The 17,805-nt window shown below is 42.4% G+C and overlaps 1 protein-coding gene and 1 long non-coding RNA gene across 6 annotated transcripts; both read right to left on the bottom strand.

Moving 5' to 3' along the window:
• Nucleotides 1–225: 225 nt before the first annotated feature.
• On the bottom strand, nt 226–9,574 carry LOC100822289 (DNA topoisomerase 1 beta). Of its 5 annotated transcripts, none has more exons than XM_024455908.1 (17): nt 9,158–9,574; nt 8,938–9,024; nt 4,610–8,484; nt 4,203–4,397; nt 3,947–4,027; nt 3,582–3,641; nt 3,362–3,456; nt 3,096–3,252; nt 2,893–3,018; nt 2,434–2,514; nt 2,262–2,352; nt 2,042–2,175; nt 1,579–1,647; nt 1,400–1,489; nt 1,213–1,316; nt 936–1,104; nt 226–639 (listed from the first exon to the last, which is right to left on the bottom strand). In XM_024455908.1, exons 3-17 carry the CDS (start codon nt 5,510–5,512, stop codon nt 571–573), a joined length of 2,424 nt encoding a protein of 807 aa, XP_024311676.1. In that variant the 5' UTR covers nt 5,513–8,484; nt 8,938–9,024; nt 9,158–9,574; the 3' UTR covers nt 226–570. The 5 variants fall into 5 exon arrangements, with proteins under 5 accessions (XP_024311676.1, XP_024311677.1, XP_024311675.1 ...); XM_024455909.1 differs by having other exon boundaries at nt 4,610–8,480; XM_024455907.1 differs by having other exon boundaries at nt 4,610–7,997; nt 8,331–9,574.
• Nucleotides 9,575–15,505: 5,931 nt separating this feature from the next.
• Nucleotides 15,506–16,626, bottom strand: LOC112269329. Its single transcript, XR_002961057.1, has 3 exons — nt 16,395–16,626; nt 15,771–16,023; nt 15,506–15,693 (listed from the first exon to the last, which is right to left on the bottom strand). It is a non-coding gene; the product is annotated as an uncharacterized LOC112269329 (long non-coding RNA).
• Between the last annotated feature and the right edge of the window lie 1,179 nt (nt 16,627–17,805).

Here is a 17,805-nt window from a genome sequence, read left to right as displayed (position 1 = left end):
CGGCCATCAAAAGCATTTGTAAATTGGTTTTGGCTCGTCTGTGTCAGATTCGACATCATCAAACCTGCAAGCCCTAATCGTCCGTAACGCCGCCGTGTGCTCGTGGAATTGAGTTCGGTTTCCGTGGTGGGACACCGGAGGCAGGGACGTCATGCCAGCATGCCACCCGTTGCATTTTCCTCTCATCAGAGAAAACAAACAAGTCTGAAGATACTTGGCTGGCTGTTTCTTTCAACAAACTTTCAAATTTCAATGTATAAGCTCTTTTTTGTAAACAGAACGTACAAAAGGTTGAAGTAAGCACTTCTACAGTTAGTAGTTAATCCTTTACAAGTTAACTGTCCAATGCGACCTAAAGACCAAGGTGCATACACAACAAGGCAAAATCGAAACATGGCAAGTACAGAAGAAGAAGATGAGGACGAAGAAAAAAGAGGGCCTGACTGAAAAGAGACAGAAAAAATACACCGAACTAGCTCTTATTTCCTAGCTGCGGCTGCCGATTTTAGTGTCTTGGAGAAGAGGGTTGGAAGATGGATCTAATTTACTGACTGAGCAGGCCGCCCGGCATTAGAATCTGAAACCCGGGCCGACATCCATCGCCCATCCAAATTTCTCGAGAATCGTCTTGCTGAAAATCTGCCATACAAAAAATAGCCAATCCAAACAGCTTCTGTTAAGGACTGCAGAATATTTGAAATATTAGAGCAAAGCACAAGTATAAAATACAACTACTTCGCTGCACATCATAGGAAGCTTAGTTAATTTATTACTCCTTCCGTTCCATAATTCTTGTTGAGATATTACATGTATCTAGACGCTTTTTAGGAATAGATACTTCATTTTTAGGCAAATTTGAGACAAGAATTATGGAACGGAGAGAGTATATAGAAAGAAGCTAGGCTTATATGGCTCCCTAGAAAGGTTGACTGTACCTTGTTAATAGGGATCTCATGGGTTTTGCACCACGCCACGGTAATTCTAGGATCGAGGTAGTTGATCTTTGATGTTCCTAGTGCCACTGTCTTGGATTCCTCTGTGTTATTCTTAGTGATAACCATTCCCTCTATTTTGGCTTCAATCCCAGAGATCTTATTCTCCAACCTGCAAGTAGATTATATGAGACTGTCTCCACTCTTTGAGACAGGCAAGTAAAAAATTATAGAGTATATATTTAAATATATATATATATATCTGTGGATTGAAAAGTACATTTCAGGGGTTAATTTTTTCTTTCGGCTCCCATCTTTATCATCGCCTGGACGCTTTCCTTTCTTCGCTTTCTCTAACTCTGCTTTCAGCCCATCCCTCTGAACCTACAGAAAATAATAAAATGATGACAAAAAAGTTTACAGGACAAGCACAAATTTGATCTAATCATTTGAAGCTAACAACCAACCTTTAATTCGTCGATCTTTTCATTCAACTTAGCCATCTGGGAATCATGTGATTTTGAGACCGCACGCTGATGGTTACAGATTATAGCAACCTGGGTGAACGAGGCATCATAGAGATTCAGTCAAACAATTGTTGAGTGATAATGCAAGTTTTTTTTCCCTCACGAGTGAAAGATTTTACCTCTTTGTTTGCGCGTTTATAGATACTAATTTTTTGAAGAAGGGTTCCATCTTCTGTTTCTTTGTTCAACTGCAATGCTATCACACACATATATTTACTCCAATTAAGAAATTATGATGACATAGTAATGTTACACATTCTTTTTTGGGAGCATGAAAAGTTAAAGCAGATAATGTCTGTAACTGAAGACACCATGATTTCTGTGTGTCACTGACAAACTAAACATGCATTTGCTATTCATTTCAGCTGCAGGTACACGCTCAGTTATGAATATTACAGTACCAGAAAACAAAACAGCACACATCTAAAAAATAGCACAACAGATGATCCTAGATTGTTTTACTCATGACAACGTTCAGCTAATCACTTAATTAAAGCCCTGGGAACATGCAGTCTAAACGGTGTAACATAGCAATAGAGGACAGAAACATATCATGGAACAGTAAATTTGCATTGAACTTACCATGGCGTCTAAAGTGACGGAAGCATTGTATGTACGGAACACTTTTGCGGTAAGGCCTGGCATTAATTCCTTCAGATGAGCATTTAGCTTAATTGTATCAATCTCAGCAAAGACATTATCTCCCTTATTTTTTCCTACAAAGCAAGTACGCAAGACAGATGTGAACAATATGTCTAGGGCAGGAAGAGATGGACGAATGGGAAAAGAGCATGGCAGTTACCAGCACAGAATTCCTTAACCGCCTCATATACAGGTAGTTCAACCTCTACAGTGTTCAAGTATCTTATAGAATCTTTACCAAGGAAGTCAAACTGAAAGGCAATCAGACATCAGCTAACATCAAAATTAACTTTCTCTTAGTGAGTAAAACCATCAAGAATGAAGATCAAGACCTGCAGCTTGTTTGGAGGCAGACAAGTAACATTTTCAACCTTGAGTGTACAACAACCAACAGTATCAGCCTCATCTTCATCCTAAAAAGGATTGAAGTGGCATGATAACGTATGTTAATGAAGCTCAAAACTAAATAGAATTAACAAAAAATGCACAAAGATGTGTATGCTGAAAGAAATAGATTTTCGGCAGAAGAATGGCTCATCATGTAAATTATCTGTGGCCTTTAATCCTTTATAGAGTAGTCTTGACGCAAAAATTGTTATTTAGATAATTATGTCACCGATGCTGATGAGACATATATATATTACATAAAATCAAAGCATAGTTGTGTATTTCAGCATAGAAGCAGAAGATTTTATGGACGCAGTGGATACCAACAGATATACTATCCCAACCTTAATAATATAGAGCAAAATGGAATATCATTTGATAGCTATAGGTCCAGTAGGATATACCTTTTCATTGCCCGCCCTAAGGGCTAGTTTATCTACAAGGTATGTTGCCACTGCAATTTGTTTCTTCACTTGATCTTTGCTCCTGAAATCCTTCGTGTAATTTACGCGAATATTGTCTATGTGATCCTGCCATAGGCATAGGAGGACAATTATTGTACATGGGAACATACAACCTCTACAAACCGCAAAAGAAACTCCCTCACCTTCAATTTTCGAGCCTTTTCATATTTCTCCTTGTCACTTTGTCCCTTTAGTGAGCTGCTTGCTGCCAGGAAAACATACTTGAAGTCTTTCTGGTTTATTGGATCATTCCAAAATGCCAACCATGTGACAGTATTGTCATGTTTAACTTCCTTCCAGCTGCAGAACACACGATCAATCAAGAAGAATGCATGCATGCTATAAGCCCCTTCAAAAACATAGTTTAACATAAAAGGTAGAGATAAAAAGTAAAGGATTTTTAGCGTACCTTTCTCCAGGTATAGGACACACAGGGACTGGAGTCCCTTTTCCAATGTTTATTGTAATATCATTTGGTCGGATGCGTCGCTTCAGTCTTCCCATCTGAAACAATTTAACAGAGAGCCTTAAATTGAAGGCGCTTACTTCAAACAAGAAAATGATGTCATTAGATGTGTCATCATCTTTTTTGAAGGAAGACTATAGGAGAGGCTCCCACGGTATATTACCTTTGGATGCTCTCCACGTCCCCTGAATAAGCCAGGTGGTTCTACTCTGAAATTGCCAACCTGAAATAAGCAAACATTTTTAGCCAGGTGGCCACCACAACTGCTACGCATGTACAAGAATACAAACAATGCAAGTGTTCACTTCCACCAAGGAAATCATTTATATCATAGTAACATGCCATTTTCCACATCTGGTGGGAAAATTTAAATTTAATTAGAGAAGAGGTTTAAATTTCCTCGCTAGGTTCAAGACTAGTGGCATATGTGCCAATATGTGAAATTCACAAAAGTAAAGAGTGAATTATCTGTTCTATGGTCTGTAAAGGCCTATGTCATATTAAACGAATGTATCAGTAAAAATGGACCTTCTCTTTAACACCATCTACGATAGCCCACAGATACTTCTCCTCTCGCTTCCCTTTCTCATCCCTCAACGCTTTCTTCTCCTGTAAACAAAAAACTACAAAGTTTAAATACTTCAGATGATGGAGGCATGGCAGGATATAGAAATCTGCCTTCTCCAACCTACTCAAGTTTGGACGGCGAAGTCTCAAGTCACAACAGGAGGTTCATTGGTGCAGAAAAAGCCAGACATGAACAGAGCTATGCATAAAAGTGTACCTCTGTTGTCATCTGTTTTTTATTCTCCTTCTCTCGCAGGTGCCATTCATAAATCGTTGTGAAATCACAAAGCTCGAACTTTTTGATGATATGGGTTTTACCAAGAATTTTTCTCCAGTCGGTGAAAAAGTTGTTGATAAATGTTTCCTTGGATGCATACTCTGTGTCTCGCATCACAGCAAACATGGTTGCAACCTGCAAAACAGAGAAGTATTAGCTTACGGTCAGTACACCATCATCGCTACTAAACTGAAGTATTCCCTCCGTTTCATAATTCTTGTAAATTTGCTTCAAAATGGATGTATCTGTTCCTAAAAAATGTCTAGATACATGTAATATTTCGACAAGAATTATGGAACGGAGGTAGTAGTAGCTAGTACACAAAGCAATAAACTGCTAGTGCTCACCTCCTCCTGTTCTGGAGTCAGATCAACAGGTTGCCCATTGTAAAGCATTTTGACACCATGAGGCATGTACGGAGGGGGGAACATAACGCCATTGTGCTCCAAAGTGGACCATTTCTTTCCACTGCCGGAACCTTGACGGACCTTCATCGCCTTTGAGAGCCGGGAATTTCTCACTGTTTTCTTCGCTTTCATTTCCACTCCTTTCTGGCTATCCTTGGTAAAAGACGAAGGACTCTTCTTCTTGTTCTTCGTGGCATTCTTTGCGGGGGGCTTTGTCTTCGAAGGCTTGACTGATGTCAGTCGTGGTGCGAGAGGTATTTTGTTGTCATGGGCATCAGCAGCCTTGGGTTCTCTTTCTATGGCAGAATGCTTTGCCTTCTTAAGGGGTGAACTTGTTCCAGTGTTGCTATCACCTGGCCGCCTTTTGATTGAATTTCTGGAAGTACTGCTCGCATTACTGGTCAACCGCGTCGTCCTCATGGCCAGTGGCTTCTCATCTTCCGAATCGTCTTCTTGCTCGGATTTAACTGATGCAGTCCTGAGCAAAACGGTATTGTCAGAAGCCAAGTTTGCAGATTCGATCGTCTGAGCGGTCACTGCAGGCTCGTTATGATCATCAACTCTTTCTTCCTTGGCACCTGCTTCTCTATCGATTCTCTTCAGTTTGGGGAGTGGTTTCTTATCATCCGAATCGGTACCATCGGAGTCGCCACCATCTTCCACGGAACGAGGTCTTTTCATCAATTTACCGTTTGGCTGATCACCACCAGAGCCCAGAGGCCGAGGATTTGACGCATTTGCTGATGAGCCTTGGTGCTGCTTAGAGGGGGTGGTGCGTGACCTCTTGAAGGAAATTGGACCGTCTTCATCATCACCGTCAGACAGACAGACCGTAGGCGCCATATGGACCTTGCTGTTGCTAGGTCGATGCGCCGCCGGCCGCCGTTTGGGAGTTAGGGCGTCGCCGGCCGGAAGCTAGGATTACCGCTCGATCGCTGCGCGGTCCGTATGGTCTACTATTATAGTCGGTCGATCGCGCGCTTGGAAGCCCGGGGCGCAGCTAATTGGCGGATCTCCGCTAGGACCGATTCTGGCGGACGATTCCGACCAGGTTTCCCGTTCGCGCGCCACGATCGTCCCGGGCCGCGCTCCCTACGCTCGTCCTCCGTTCCTGCTTCCTCGATCAATTCCCGATTCGTCTTTTCCCTTTTTTATTCCGTCCCGTGCTCGGCCTGGTTCCATGCTCGTGCTAAGCCTCGTCCGTGTGCTGGGCCTGGTGCTACAGCCCAACGACTGCAAGCCCGCTTTGGTCTTTTCCTATTTTCCCATTTTGGCTCTTTTTTGTGTACGGAAAAGTGCTGTTGTTGTGTTTTTTTTTGTCTTTTCCCTTTCTAGGAGGGTGGTTTTCAGGTATCAAGCATGTGGGGATAGACACTTTCAAATCATATCGAGATTTTAAAAATCACATAAAAAGTTTTTAATGCCAATTTTTATGTCGTTCCTGCTGACAGATATTCAAACTTTTAAAATCCTGACATAAAACTTTCAAATTTTAGTAGATTTGCCTGTTATGACCTAGATATTCAAACTTTTCTAATCATTACCCATAATTTCTAAATTTTAGTTCTATGAAAAGTCTGCGAAAAGCGAGCTTGTGTCAATAAATCTCGGATCTCATATCGAAAAAGTCGATTACAATCCTCCTTTCGAAACAATTTAAACCTTATCTGATGCCAACGGGCACCACCTAGAAGAAAAAAAAGCTTTTTAGAGCTACTAAGAACAATTTATTGGAATTGCAGGACAAAAAATCTAAAAAGCTCGTATAAATAATCTAAAAGCTCATATGAGAGAAAAATTATAACTACCAGACTCTCTATCCATCCTCTTGCACAAAATATGAAAAGCTGAACCTTCAAAATTTTGAAAGCTTGTATCGAAAACTTATTGAAAGGCCGAGAACAATAAACAAACAGATTGCATGAAAAACTAAAGAGCTCATTAGTTATATGAAATTTAAGATTGTATCGCCATGGGTTCATTAAAAACCTCATCTAGAAAACAGATTAGAAAAAAAAATGAACCTAGAAGAAAGAATTGAAAGCAGATCTCAAAATTTTTTGAAAAAAATTAAAAGCACATCAAGCATTCGTTAAAAGCTCATCATGAGATCCTTAAAAGCTCATGATTAGAATGCTAAAAGTAGATGATGGGATCGTTAAAAAGCTTGTTTTGGGATTGTTAAAAGCTTGTTTTGGGATCATTACAAGCTCATCATAAGATTATTAAAAAGTTGATCATTATTATAATGTTAAGAAGCTCAAGGATTTTTTAAAAATAAAATCAAATTACATGATGGGACCGCTAAAAAGCTCGTTGTGGGATCGTTAACAAGCTCAGCATGGGACCGCTAAAAAGCTCGTTGTGGGATCGTTAAAAGCTCATATAGAACGGACTACAAAAAATGCGCTTAGAAAAATAATTGAAAGCTTGCACGTCTCAAGAATTTTAGAAAAAATTAAATGCACTTGATGCGTTCATTAAAAGCTCATCATGGGATCCTTAAAAGCTCATTGTTAGAATGCTATAAGCTCATCGTTAGAAATTTAAAAAGTTGAATGGTTTTGGGAAAAATTAAAAGCTCATGAGAGATCATTAAAATCTCATGATTAAATCATTAAAAGCTCATGACAAGATCGTCGAGAGCTCACGATGCGATAGTTAAAAGCTCATCATGAACTTGGAAAATAATAATTGAAAGCATGTCTCAAGGAATTTTGGAAAAATTAAAAGCACATGATGCAGTTCGTTGGAAGCTCATCATGGGATCCTTAAAGCTGATTGTTAAAATGCTAGAAGCTCATCGTTAGAACGTTAAAAACTAAAGCTTGTCTCGGACGAAATCAATTTTTTAAAAGCTTGGCCAAAGGAAATTGAAGTCAGTCCTTAAAAACTAAAAGCTCATGACAAAAATAAAACAATAACTCGTCTTAAGAAAATTGAAAGCTCCTCCTTAGAAATTGAAAATTCATCTCAAAAGAACTAAGAAAAAATTGAAAGCTCCTCTAAAGTAAATTAAAACCTTGACTAAAGCAACCTAAGGTTGGCCAGCCAGCCAATGCCGAAGCAGGAACCTCTTACTCCCTCCGTCTATACACGAGGCGTTTTTGCTTTCTCACACATACCAAGGTGCGCAGCCGGCTGATGGTCAGCTTCATTTTTTATGCGTCACTTCGTGGGCTCAACAGCTAGCTTTTACTCGTTTGGGCTATATAGCATGCAGCCTCGCTCACTTGGGCTGCAGTTATTTTAATGCATCCAGCTGCTACGCTTACCCAGCTATCAAGGAAGCCTCATATAGATGGACTGAGGTTTTTGAAAAGCACGCCTACAAAACAAGGACAAAGGGAGTAGTTGGATGGTGCGAACCAGCTGAGCGGAATCCGAACGCGAGTTGTTGAAGGTACATCCAGTTTACAAATACAATTTGAAGGGTAAACATATCAAGTTACTGAAGAAACACCATATGGTGCCTTATAAAATAGACTGCAAATTACCATATAGATGGTACAACAAGAAGAATGTACATACCAACCATATCTCTGAAGAGAAAGGAACACTATATAGCTACCTGACATATTTTGACTATAATCTAGAATCATAAGCAAGAAAAATAGGTAGATGAATATGCAATGGAACAAAGAGGAAAGAACCACTTAACTGGTTGCCCTTCCTTTATGATTCCAGGCTGTGGCTTTGGAGGGAACCACCTAAAGCAGCCAAATGTTCTTTCCCCAACTGTTGTTATGACTGATGCAACTGGTTCAGTATTTCACGTGACATTTTGGTACCTCTAGCACTCCCCCATGACCTGCCTAGGCAAACGATGGAAAAAAGCAAGGCACTATTTAGTCAATGTAACTGTTATAGCGTAGAAATCAAAGATCGTTTATAATAACAGAGGCCCCGAAACTTGTGATCAGTTCCACTTCAAATAAAAGATGTCGAGCCATTAATAGGAGTAGATGAGTAGTAAACAAGTCAAAACATGTGAATACAAGGGCTACATTCTGGCATCCATATATTTAATCTCAGAGTAATGCCTTGCATAAAGTACCAAGTCATTGGTTCCAGATTTTTTTTGTCTCCGTATTCTGACATTTTCTTACAGATATAAGAATTGATGCATGAACTGGTTCTTCACAAGAAGACCAGAGGTGACACAATTTATGAGGCAAGTTTCATATGGTATTTTTACAGCAATTCTGTACAAACAAACATAATTGAACTAAAGGTGTAGTAATTAACCAAATGTGCAGCAACCAAACCTGGACAATCTGTAGCGATAATTAAAGGAGTGCATAGTGTCCGCAAGTTGTTTGGACAAGCTCAAAGCTATGCAGAAAACAGGGCTCCTGGTGACACACAAAATCATCAGTTCCTTATATTTCTCATGCTAATTCTTCAAAATCAATTCAATCCTAATAACTGGAGTGCTAATAACAATATACTCATAGGGAAAATAAATTAAAGATCAATTTGAGCCACCTCCTGTGGACACGATGGCTGGAACCCTCATACTAGATATCTACCCGGGAGGAGGGAGGCCATGGTGGCGGGGGCGGGTCAGGGAAGAGGAAGGCACGTGTTGGGGGATGGATCCAGAGGCAGAGCAGCAGGAGGCAGCGTCGGTGGCGGAGGCGACGAGGAGGAAGGACCACCTGACTTCACCGGGCAGTGGGTGGAGGTCTAGCGGCACGCAGACGACCATGGAGGAGGCCTCGGTGGGGTTGGGGTGTGGCGCAAAGGGGGGGGTGTTGGTGGGGGCACGAGGAGGTACAGGAGCGGGAGGACGAGCAGAAGCAGCGCAGAGAGGCGCGAACGGGATCCTGGGAAACGCGGCTGCCGGCAGGGAGGTAGGAGGTGGAGCAAATAGGAAGGAGGAAAGGAAAATGGGGAAAGAAAAGGGAAACGAGAAAGGAGGAAGCACTACTTTCGCACTTCGTTACTCCTCTCTTCGATTCTAAATTATTGTTGAAATATTATTACATGTATGTACACGTTTTTTAAGAACAGATACATTCATATTTGATTAAATTTGAGTCAAAAATTTGAGTCACTCCATCTGTTCGGAAATAAGTGACATGGATTTGCATAAGATCTTATACAAATCCACGTCCTCCGTTCGGAAATAAGTGACATGGATTTGCGTAAGATCTTATACAAATCCACGTCACTTATTTTGGGACGGAGGAAGTACTGTATAGTATAAAGAGTTAATATTTTTACGGTCCTCAGACTTGTTGCGCAGTCCAAATCAATCCAATCTCAATACTTGTAAATTGTCTATCGAGGTACTCGAACTTGCATCATGCACTCACATATAGTTCTTTTACGGTATGGCCTCAGTGGCAGAGCCTCACATTCTAACAACTCGGACCCCGCTCCGCAAACTCCAGAACGACTTGGTGGCATAAATTGTCTATCGAGATACTCGAACTTGCATCATGCACTCACATATAGTTCTTTTACGGTATGACCTCAGTGGCAGAGCCTCACATTCTAACAACTCGGACCCTGCTCCGCAGACTCCAGAACGACTTGGTGGCATAAATTGTCTATCGAGATACTCGAACTTGCATCATGCACTCACATATAGTTCTTTTACGGTATGACCTCAGTGGCAGAGCCTCACATTCTAACAACTCGGACCCCGCTCCACAGACTCTAGAATGACTTGGTGGCATGGCTTTTGCAAACAAAAAACTTATGCCGATCATTTATTCCTCCTATGGTCCCTAGGGCCGGTCATGGGTTTTCGAGGGTCCGGGGTGAAACTAGAAATCATGCCCTCTAAGTAATGGCAAAACAACAAATTGGAAAAATATAGGGAAGATCAAGCTTTATTAAATATCTAAATTTCTGTCAGTAAATACATAAAAATGATGTTCGTATAAAATAGTATAGACATGGCATTAAAATTTAAGTGTAGGATAATTTGATATAGGCCACTATAATTTTGACGAGTTGGAAGTAGGAGGACTGTGGAAGGAACGACGGATGGATATAAGATTTTTTCTTTCCTTCAAAAGAATCAGCCCGTCAAAACTATACCAACTGTGTACCAAATTTAAGACATTTTTTAACGCAAATTTAAGACACTTATTATGGACCAGATAAAGTATTAGAATACATGATCACGTCGTATAAAAAAAACGTGGATGTATGATGCACCAGATGAAGTATTAGAATACACTAGTAGGTGTGCCCGCGCGTTGCTACGGGTCAACAAAATCACAAACTATTTATTTTTATTTTTTGTGTAGGCAACTCATGGCGCCGTCGAGGTTGGCATGCGGGTGTGGTGGCGTCGGTTGTAAGATGGAGTAGGAGAAATCGTGAAAAAAAAACTGCAGGAAAAAAAAACGGGCAATGACATATTGGTTGTAATTTTAACGAAATTAACCTACTGTGACGACGACCGTACCATCACCACCAACTCCAATTTAATAGATAGCTAGCAGGTGTGCCGGCGCGTTACTACGGGTTAATAAAATCACAAACTATTTATTTTTATTTTCTGTGTAGGCAACTCATGGCACTGTCGAGGTCGGCATGCGGGTGTGGTGGCGTCGGTTGTAAGATGGAGTAGGAAAAATCGTGATAAAAACTGGAGGAAAAGAAAATAACGGGCAGTGGCATATTGGTTGTAATTTTAACTGGAGGAAAAAAAATAACGGACAGTGGCATATTGGTTGTAATTTTAACGAAGTTAACCTACGGCGACCGCGACCTTACCATCACCACCAACTCTAATTTAATAGATAGTAATAATAGATGATCACGTCATATAAAAAAAATGTGGATGTATGATGCACCAGATGAAGTATTAGAATACATGATCACGTCATATAAAAAAAACGTGGATGTATGATGCATCTTCGAAGACTTGGATGGACAGTTTGCGTTGCAACTACGGAAGATTGATTTGAGCTGCGCCAGCAAGTCGAAGTTCAATGACTGTACATGTACTTGCACATTTTCTCACTGAACCCTCGTCCTGGGTGCAGAGCCAGCTCTTTTCGGCTTCCTGAACCGACTTCTCTGAAAAGCCAACTTCCTGGAGAAGCCACCGTCTAAATTTGACTAGGCTATCAAACTAGATTGGCCTAAAGTACTTTGAAAGTCTAACTAAATTTATGATGCAGTTTTTCTAAAAAGTTAGGTGAGGACAGCCTCTAGGAGAAGCCGGTCCTAGAAACCGAAAAAAAACCCAGCCGTAGTTTCACTGAGCCCTCCTTCTTGACATGTCTCGTCGTCCCGATTCCTGAACCCGTCGGCGTCCAAGGTCCGACTCGTCTCCGACTAGCTCCCTACCCCCGCCCGTCCAAGGTCCGACTCCACCTCCCTCCCATTCGAGAGCCGCAGCCCCTCCCTTCCTGCCTCGAGCGCCGCCACCTCCCTCCCCCATCCAGTGCCGCGGCGAGGAAGGTCATGTGCGTAACCGGCGAGTCGGGGTACATGGCGTCCTGGCACGTCCTGTTAAAAAAAAAAGATCCCATTGAAGTCGATCTGTGGATCTTCATTTGGAATAGCTTTGGATAAAGGAAAAATGCCCCTTTAAAATTACTCCTTGTGAGCATTAGTTTGTCCAACCTTGAACTCAGAAGCTCCAGCCATATCTTTGGGAATCCCAATATTAATTACGCAGTTAGAATGCACTGGAAGCTGCATGAAGAAAAATAAAGTGTGGAAAGATTGCAGGAAGGAGTTATATCATTACATCACTTGGGTAACCCATCCTAAGGAACTTTGCCGGGAGCTTTGAGAAAGTGCAGTCCCAGTTGCTCCTATATATACTTTTCTCACTTGCAGATGTATACAAACCTGCAAATAGTAACATGAAAAATTCAAAATCTACAACGATGACGTGACAAAAAAATAATTAGAGTTCAAAATATGAAAAATTTAACCAGTACAGTTGAGAGGGAAAACCTGAAATCAAAACCATATGACCTTCCAAGAGGACTCAATTTTGATTCACAGTTATGTTTGCATGTAGCAGAGACTACTGGTTTTGATTTGCTTCCCTGATTCTATCATTAACTGTCTAGTTTACCATCATAAGTGTTTGATGTGCAGTTTTCTTCTTGGGCATATATTGTTCTTCCTATCAATTCTTACGAGCAAGACTAGAGCGACTTCAGACCAAGCGATCGATCCCTTAACCCTGCAACTAATCCACTCGTCATCTCCCGTGGTGGAGGTCTAATAGGTGATTAGCTCCGGTCTGTTAGATTAGGGGTGATTTATTATTATACGGAGTGCCAGACATTTTGTCTCCAAACTGATAGTTGGGGCCCGCCCCGCGGACTTAATCAAGCATGTGACGGAAACCCCTGGAGCAGCGGCTCCACGGTCCAGCCAAGCATTTCCGCCCATATAAACCACTAAAACCCCCCAATCCGCCAAGGCGGCTTTCAAATTTCTGCTCGTGCTCGTGCTTCTGCTCGCTCTTCCACCTCCTCCTCCTCCGATCCTCCTCCTCCGATCAGATAGAGAGCCAATGGAGGAAGGTAGCTCCAAGCGGACGCGCCACAGCAAGGTGAGGAATCGTTGAACATATTCCGTGTCGTGCTCAAGCGTGGTTGATTTGAATTTTTCGACGAACACGAGTGGTGATACGTAATTGAATTAGATGTTCCGCGCCGTCGTAGTGATGAATGTTTGGATATTTGCTCCCGCTCCTCCTCCTCTTGGTTCCCCCTCCCTTCCGCCTCCTTCTCAGACGAAACAGAGCGCGCATTAAGGAAGCCAGACCCACGCGGACGCGCGCGCGCCGGCAACGTGAGGAAGCGGCTCCGTGCTCGAGCAGTGATTTGAATTTTTGAATGAACACGGGGAGAGTTTGATCGTGATGCATAGTTGAATTAGATGTCCCTGTGATGTGATGATTTTAACCGGTCGAATTAGTTGATGAGTTACTTTTGCTGCTAATGTGCGATCGAATCAGTTGTTGTTTCGATTTTGGGATTGGGGAGCAGATGATTATCATTGCTGATGATTTCAACTGATCGAATTAGTTGATGAGTTCCTTTTGCTGGTAATGCACAATCGCAGTTGATGTTTCGATTTGGGGATTGGGGATGATGTTGCTCATGATTTCAACTGATCGAAATAGTTGATGAGTTGCTTTTGCTGGTAATGCACAATCGCCGTTGATGTTTCGATTTGGGGATTGGGGATGATGTTGTTGATGATTTCAACTGATCGAAGTTGTTGAGGATTTCAATTTATGGTTTCCACTGTGCAATGCAGGGGGCAGGAGGACAAGCGCCATCTTCTGCACTCGCCGTGACCGTTGCAGGGTCCTCGGAGTTGAACACAAAGGAGACGGCTCGGACGGGCGGCGCGTCAGATACAGAATTCGTGTCAGAGCCCCCCCCCCCCCCCCCCCCACCCCAACACCTCGTCGTGGTCATCCTCAATATGACACGGCAGAGCCGGACCGAGTTTGTCGCCTACAGATGCCTGAACCGTACCTGGAATGCTGCCGTGGAGTCACTCATTGGTCAGTTGCCAGCTCAGATTCGTAGCCTGATTCTCCCATCAAGTGCAGATCCTATGTTCCACAACACGCAGGCTTGCGAATTGGACAGACTTGCAACAGCAGCAGATGAGAGGGATGATCCAGATGGAGTCTGCGACTGGCACTGGCACAAGCTGCACTTGCCTGAAGATGTCCGAGTGCACGGGAAGTTTTCTGGCTCGTGCGAGGGTGGATGGTTTGCTCTGTCGCTCGATGAACCTCACCGCCACCATATGTTCAATATACACACCCGTCAGATGATCGCCATGCCGGTGACAGTGAGGAGCGGCCAGGACGTGAATACATTCAGATTTCGAGCTGCTGTCCCCTCTTCGTCACCCCTGCTACCTGGCTGCACGGTTGCAGCTCTAGGGGAGGACTGCTCTTCTGTTCTAGCCACGTGGCGAATGGATCCTCCACACTGGGAGGATGTTCACTTGCCTACAGATTGGGTTGATGATTTTGCTGATCTGATCTATCACAGGGGAGAGTTCTGGCTTCTGACTGCTAGAGAGAAGATTGGAAAGTTGAAGGACGACCACGGGAATCTGTGGTGGCAGGAGTTCCCAACAAAGGAGAGGGGAGATTATCTGTCTGATACACATGGTTCCGAGCTTCTGAATCTTAACATCAATAGATACCTTGTAGAGTCTGGAGGCATTTTACACATGGTTATCAAAATGCTGCGGATGAATGATGGCCGGGCCTTTACAATCAAAGTATACAAACTGGAACTAAATGAGGAGGAAGACCAAAGTTCCAACGCAAGTTCTGATGATGAAGGTTATTCTGAGTCCAGTATGTACTTCAGCTGGGAGGATGCGTCGTCATCACTCGTGGGCCGTGCTCTCTTTGTTGGACAGGCGTCTTCGCGACCCTTTGCTGCACAGTCCGCAAAAATTCACTTCTTCGACGACAGCGGCGTTGAAGTCGAGGAGGAGCCAGGTCGTTATACGAGACAGAATATGGGATTCATTGGGATTGCACATGGAATGGAGGATGATGTTGTAGAGGATTGGCCGCTTCTTGGTGATCCACCTCACCCACCTCGCTCCTCGGACAGGTGTCCCCCGGCCTGGTGGATATACACCTGATCGACTCTTTGATTGCTGGGAATACTCATGACTGGCTATTGATTGCTGAGAGTTAGTGTTAGAATGAAAGTGTATCTGTTTCTTCGCTTCTAGCATTCTGATTGCAATCCGTTTTTAACATTTTAAAAACAGTGCATTCTGTTTCGGCAGTCATTACATGCTAGAATGAAAAATACATACACCATCTGTGAAGTATCTTTCGATCAAAACTTACACATTTAGCTAGACTATATGAGATTGTCTCCACTCTTTGAGTCAGGCAAGTACAAAATTTGATATATCTGTGATTTTGAAGTACACTTCGAGGATCAATGTTCTCTGTCTCTTCTCATCTTTATCATTGCCTATATGCTCTCCTTTCTCGCTTTCTCTAACTCTATTTTCAGCCCATTCCTCTGAGCCTGGAAAAAAGAATGATGACAAAAATGTTTACAGGACAAGCACAAATTTGAGCTAACCATTGAAGCCAACAACCAACCTTTAATTCGTCAAACTTTTCATTCACCTTAGCCATCTGGGAATCATGTGATTTTGAGACCGCAAGCTGATGGTTACAGATTATAGCAACCTGGGTGAACGAGAAACATCAAAGAGATCAAGTTTTTTTTTGTTCAACCTGACGGATGATGCAAGTTTTTCCCCTCAAGAGTGGCAGATTTTACTTCCTTGTCTGCGTGTTGATAGATAGTAATTTTTTGAAGAAGGGTTCCACCTTCTGTTTCTTTGTTCAGCTGTAATACCATCACACACATATATCTATTCAGATAAAAAAATTATTATGACATAATAATGTTACACATTCGTTTCTGGGAATATGAAAAGTTTAACCTGATAACTGCTGTAACTGAAGACACGATGATTTCTATGTTTACTGACAAACTAAATATATATTTGCTGTTGATTTGAGCTGCAGGTACAAGCTCAGCTATGAGTGTTACAGTATCAAAACAAAACGGCACAACAGATGCTCCTAAATTGTTTTCATGACAAAGTTCAGCTAATCACTTAATTAAAGCACCGAGATCATGCAGTCTAAACAGTGTGACATAACACAGAGGACAGAGACCTGCTACGAAACAGTGAAAGTTTGCATAGAACTTACGTTGGCGTGCAAAGTGACGGAAGCATTATATGTTCAGAACACTTTTGCCATAAGGGCCAGGCATTAATTCCTTTAGGATGAGCATTTAGCTTTTGTATCAAGCTCCCCAAAGAAATGCTTTCCCTTCATTTTTCCTACAAAACCAGTACGCGAAACATATGTGGACGATTTGTCTAGGACAGCAGCAAGAGATGGACGGATGGGAAAAGAGCATAGCATGGGAGTTACCAGACAGAGTTGCTTAATAACCTCGTATACAGGTAGTTCAACCTCTAAACTTCTATGGTGTTCAAGTATCTTATACTCCCTCCGTTCCATAAAACTTGTCTCAAATTTGCCTAAAATTGGATGTATCTATTACTAAAAGGTGTCTAGATACATGTAAGATTTCGACAAGAATTATGAAACGGAGGGAGTAGAACCTTTACTGAGGAAGTCAAACTGAAAGGGAAATCAAACATCGGCTAACATCAGAATTAATTTTCTCTTAGTGAATAATATCGTCAAGCATGAAGATCATGACCTAACATTTTCGACCTTCAGTGTACAACAACCAACAGTATCGGCCTCGTCGTCGTCCTGAAAATAATTGAAGTTGCATGATAGCATATGTACACGAAACTCAAAACTAAATAGAAACCAACAGAAATTGTAAAAAAATGCGAATGCTGAAAGAAATTGATTTTCAGCAGAAGGATGGTTCATCATGTATATTTCTTGTGGCCGCGAATCCTTTCTAGAGTAGTCTTGATGCCCCCTCCGTACAAGTCTCATGGACTTTTTACATGGCAAAGTCCGTCTAAGCCCGCATGTCGCCAGCCAGAGCCTATACTGGTTGCCCGGTTCATCGTTTAATGTCTCATCTCGAAAGAACTTTTTGTTGGGGATTTTCTTTGCGGGTGGATTTGTTTTCGGAGGCTCAACTGGTGCGAGAGGTATGTCGTTGTCATGGGCTCAGCAGCCTCCGGTTCTCTTTCGACGGCAGAAGGGTTCAGAGGTGAACTTGTTCGATTATCGCCATCACCTGGCCGCCTTTTGATTGAATTCCTGGGAGCGCTGCTTGCATTGCTGGGCAACCACCTCATGGCCAGTGGCTTCTCATCTTCCGAATCGTCATCTTCTTCCTTGGCACCTCCTTTGTTGTCGATTCTCTTCAGTTTTGCGAGTGGTTTCTCGTCATCCGAATCAGTATCACCATCTTCCACCAAAAGAGGTCTTTTCGTCGGTAATATACTGTTTGGCTTACCACCACCGGACCCCAAAGGCCGAGGATTCGACGCATTCCCTGACGCTGACGAGCCTCGCTGCTTGAAGGAAATTGGACCGTCTTCATCGTCGCCGTCAGACATACTGCAGACCGTAGGCGTCATTGCTAGCTTCCTCGCGCAGTGGCTGCAGATATATGGACGGA

This window comes from Brachypodium distachyon, chromosome 5 (genome assembly GCF_000005505.3).
Source record: "Brachypodium distachyon strain Bd21 chromosome 5, Brachypodium_distachyon_v3.0, whole genome shotgun sequence".
NCBI classification, from domain to species: Eukaryota; Viridiplantae; Streptophyta; class Magnoliopsida; order Poales; family Poaceae; genus Brachypodium; species Brachypodium distachyon.
This window is presented reverse-complemented; position numbering and strand designations above follow the sequence as displayed.

Bases quoted from the DNA above. Each gene is read 5' to 3' on its own strand.
- LOC100822289 (XM_024455907.1), bottom strand. From the start codon at position 5,512: ATGGCGCCTACGGTCTGTCTGTCTGACGGTGATGATGAAGACGGTCCA. The intron at 3,253-3,361 runs GTACGCTAAAAA...TGTGTTCTGCAG, and splicing joins TGTCCTATACCTGGAGAAAG to CTGGAAGGAAGTTAAACATG. The intron at 1,317-1,399 runs GTTGGTTGTTAG...TATTTTCTGTAG, and splicing joins AAAAGATCGACGAATTAAAG to GTTCAGAGGGATGGGCTGAA.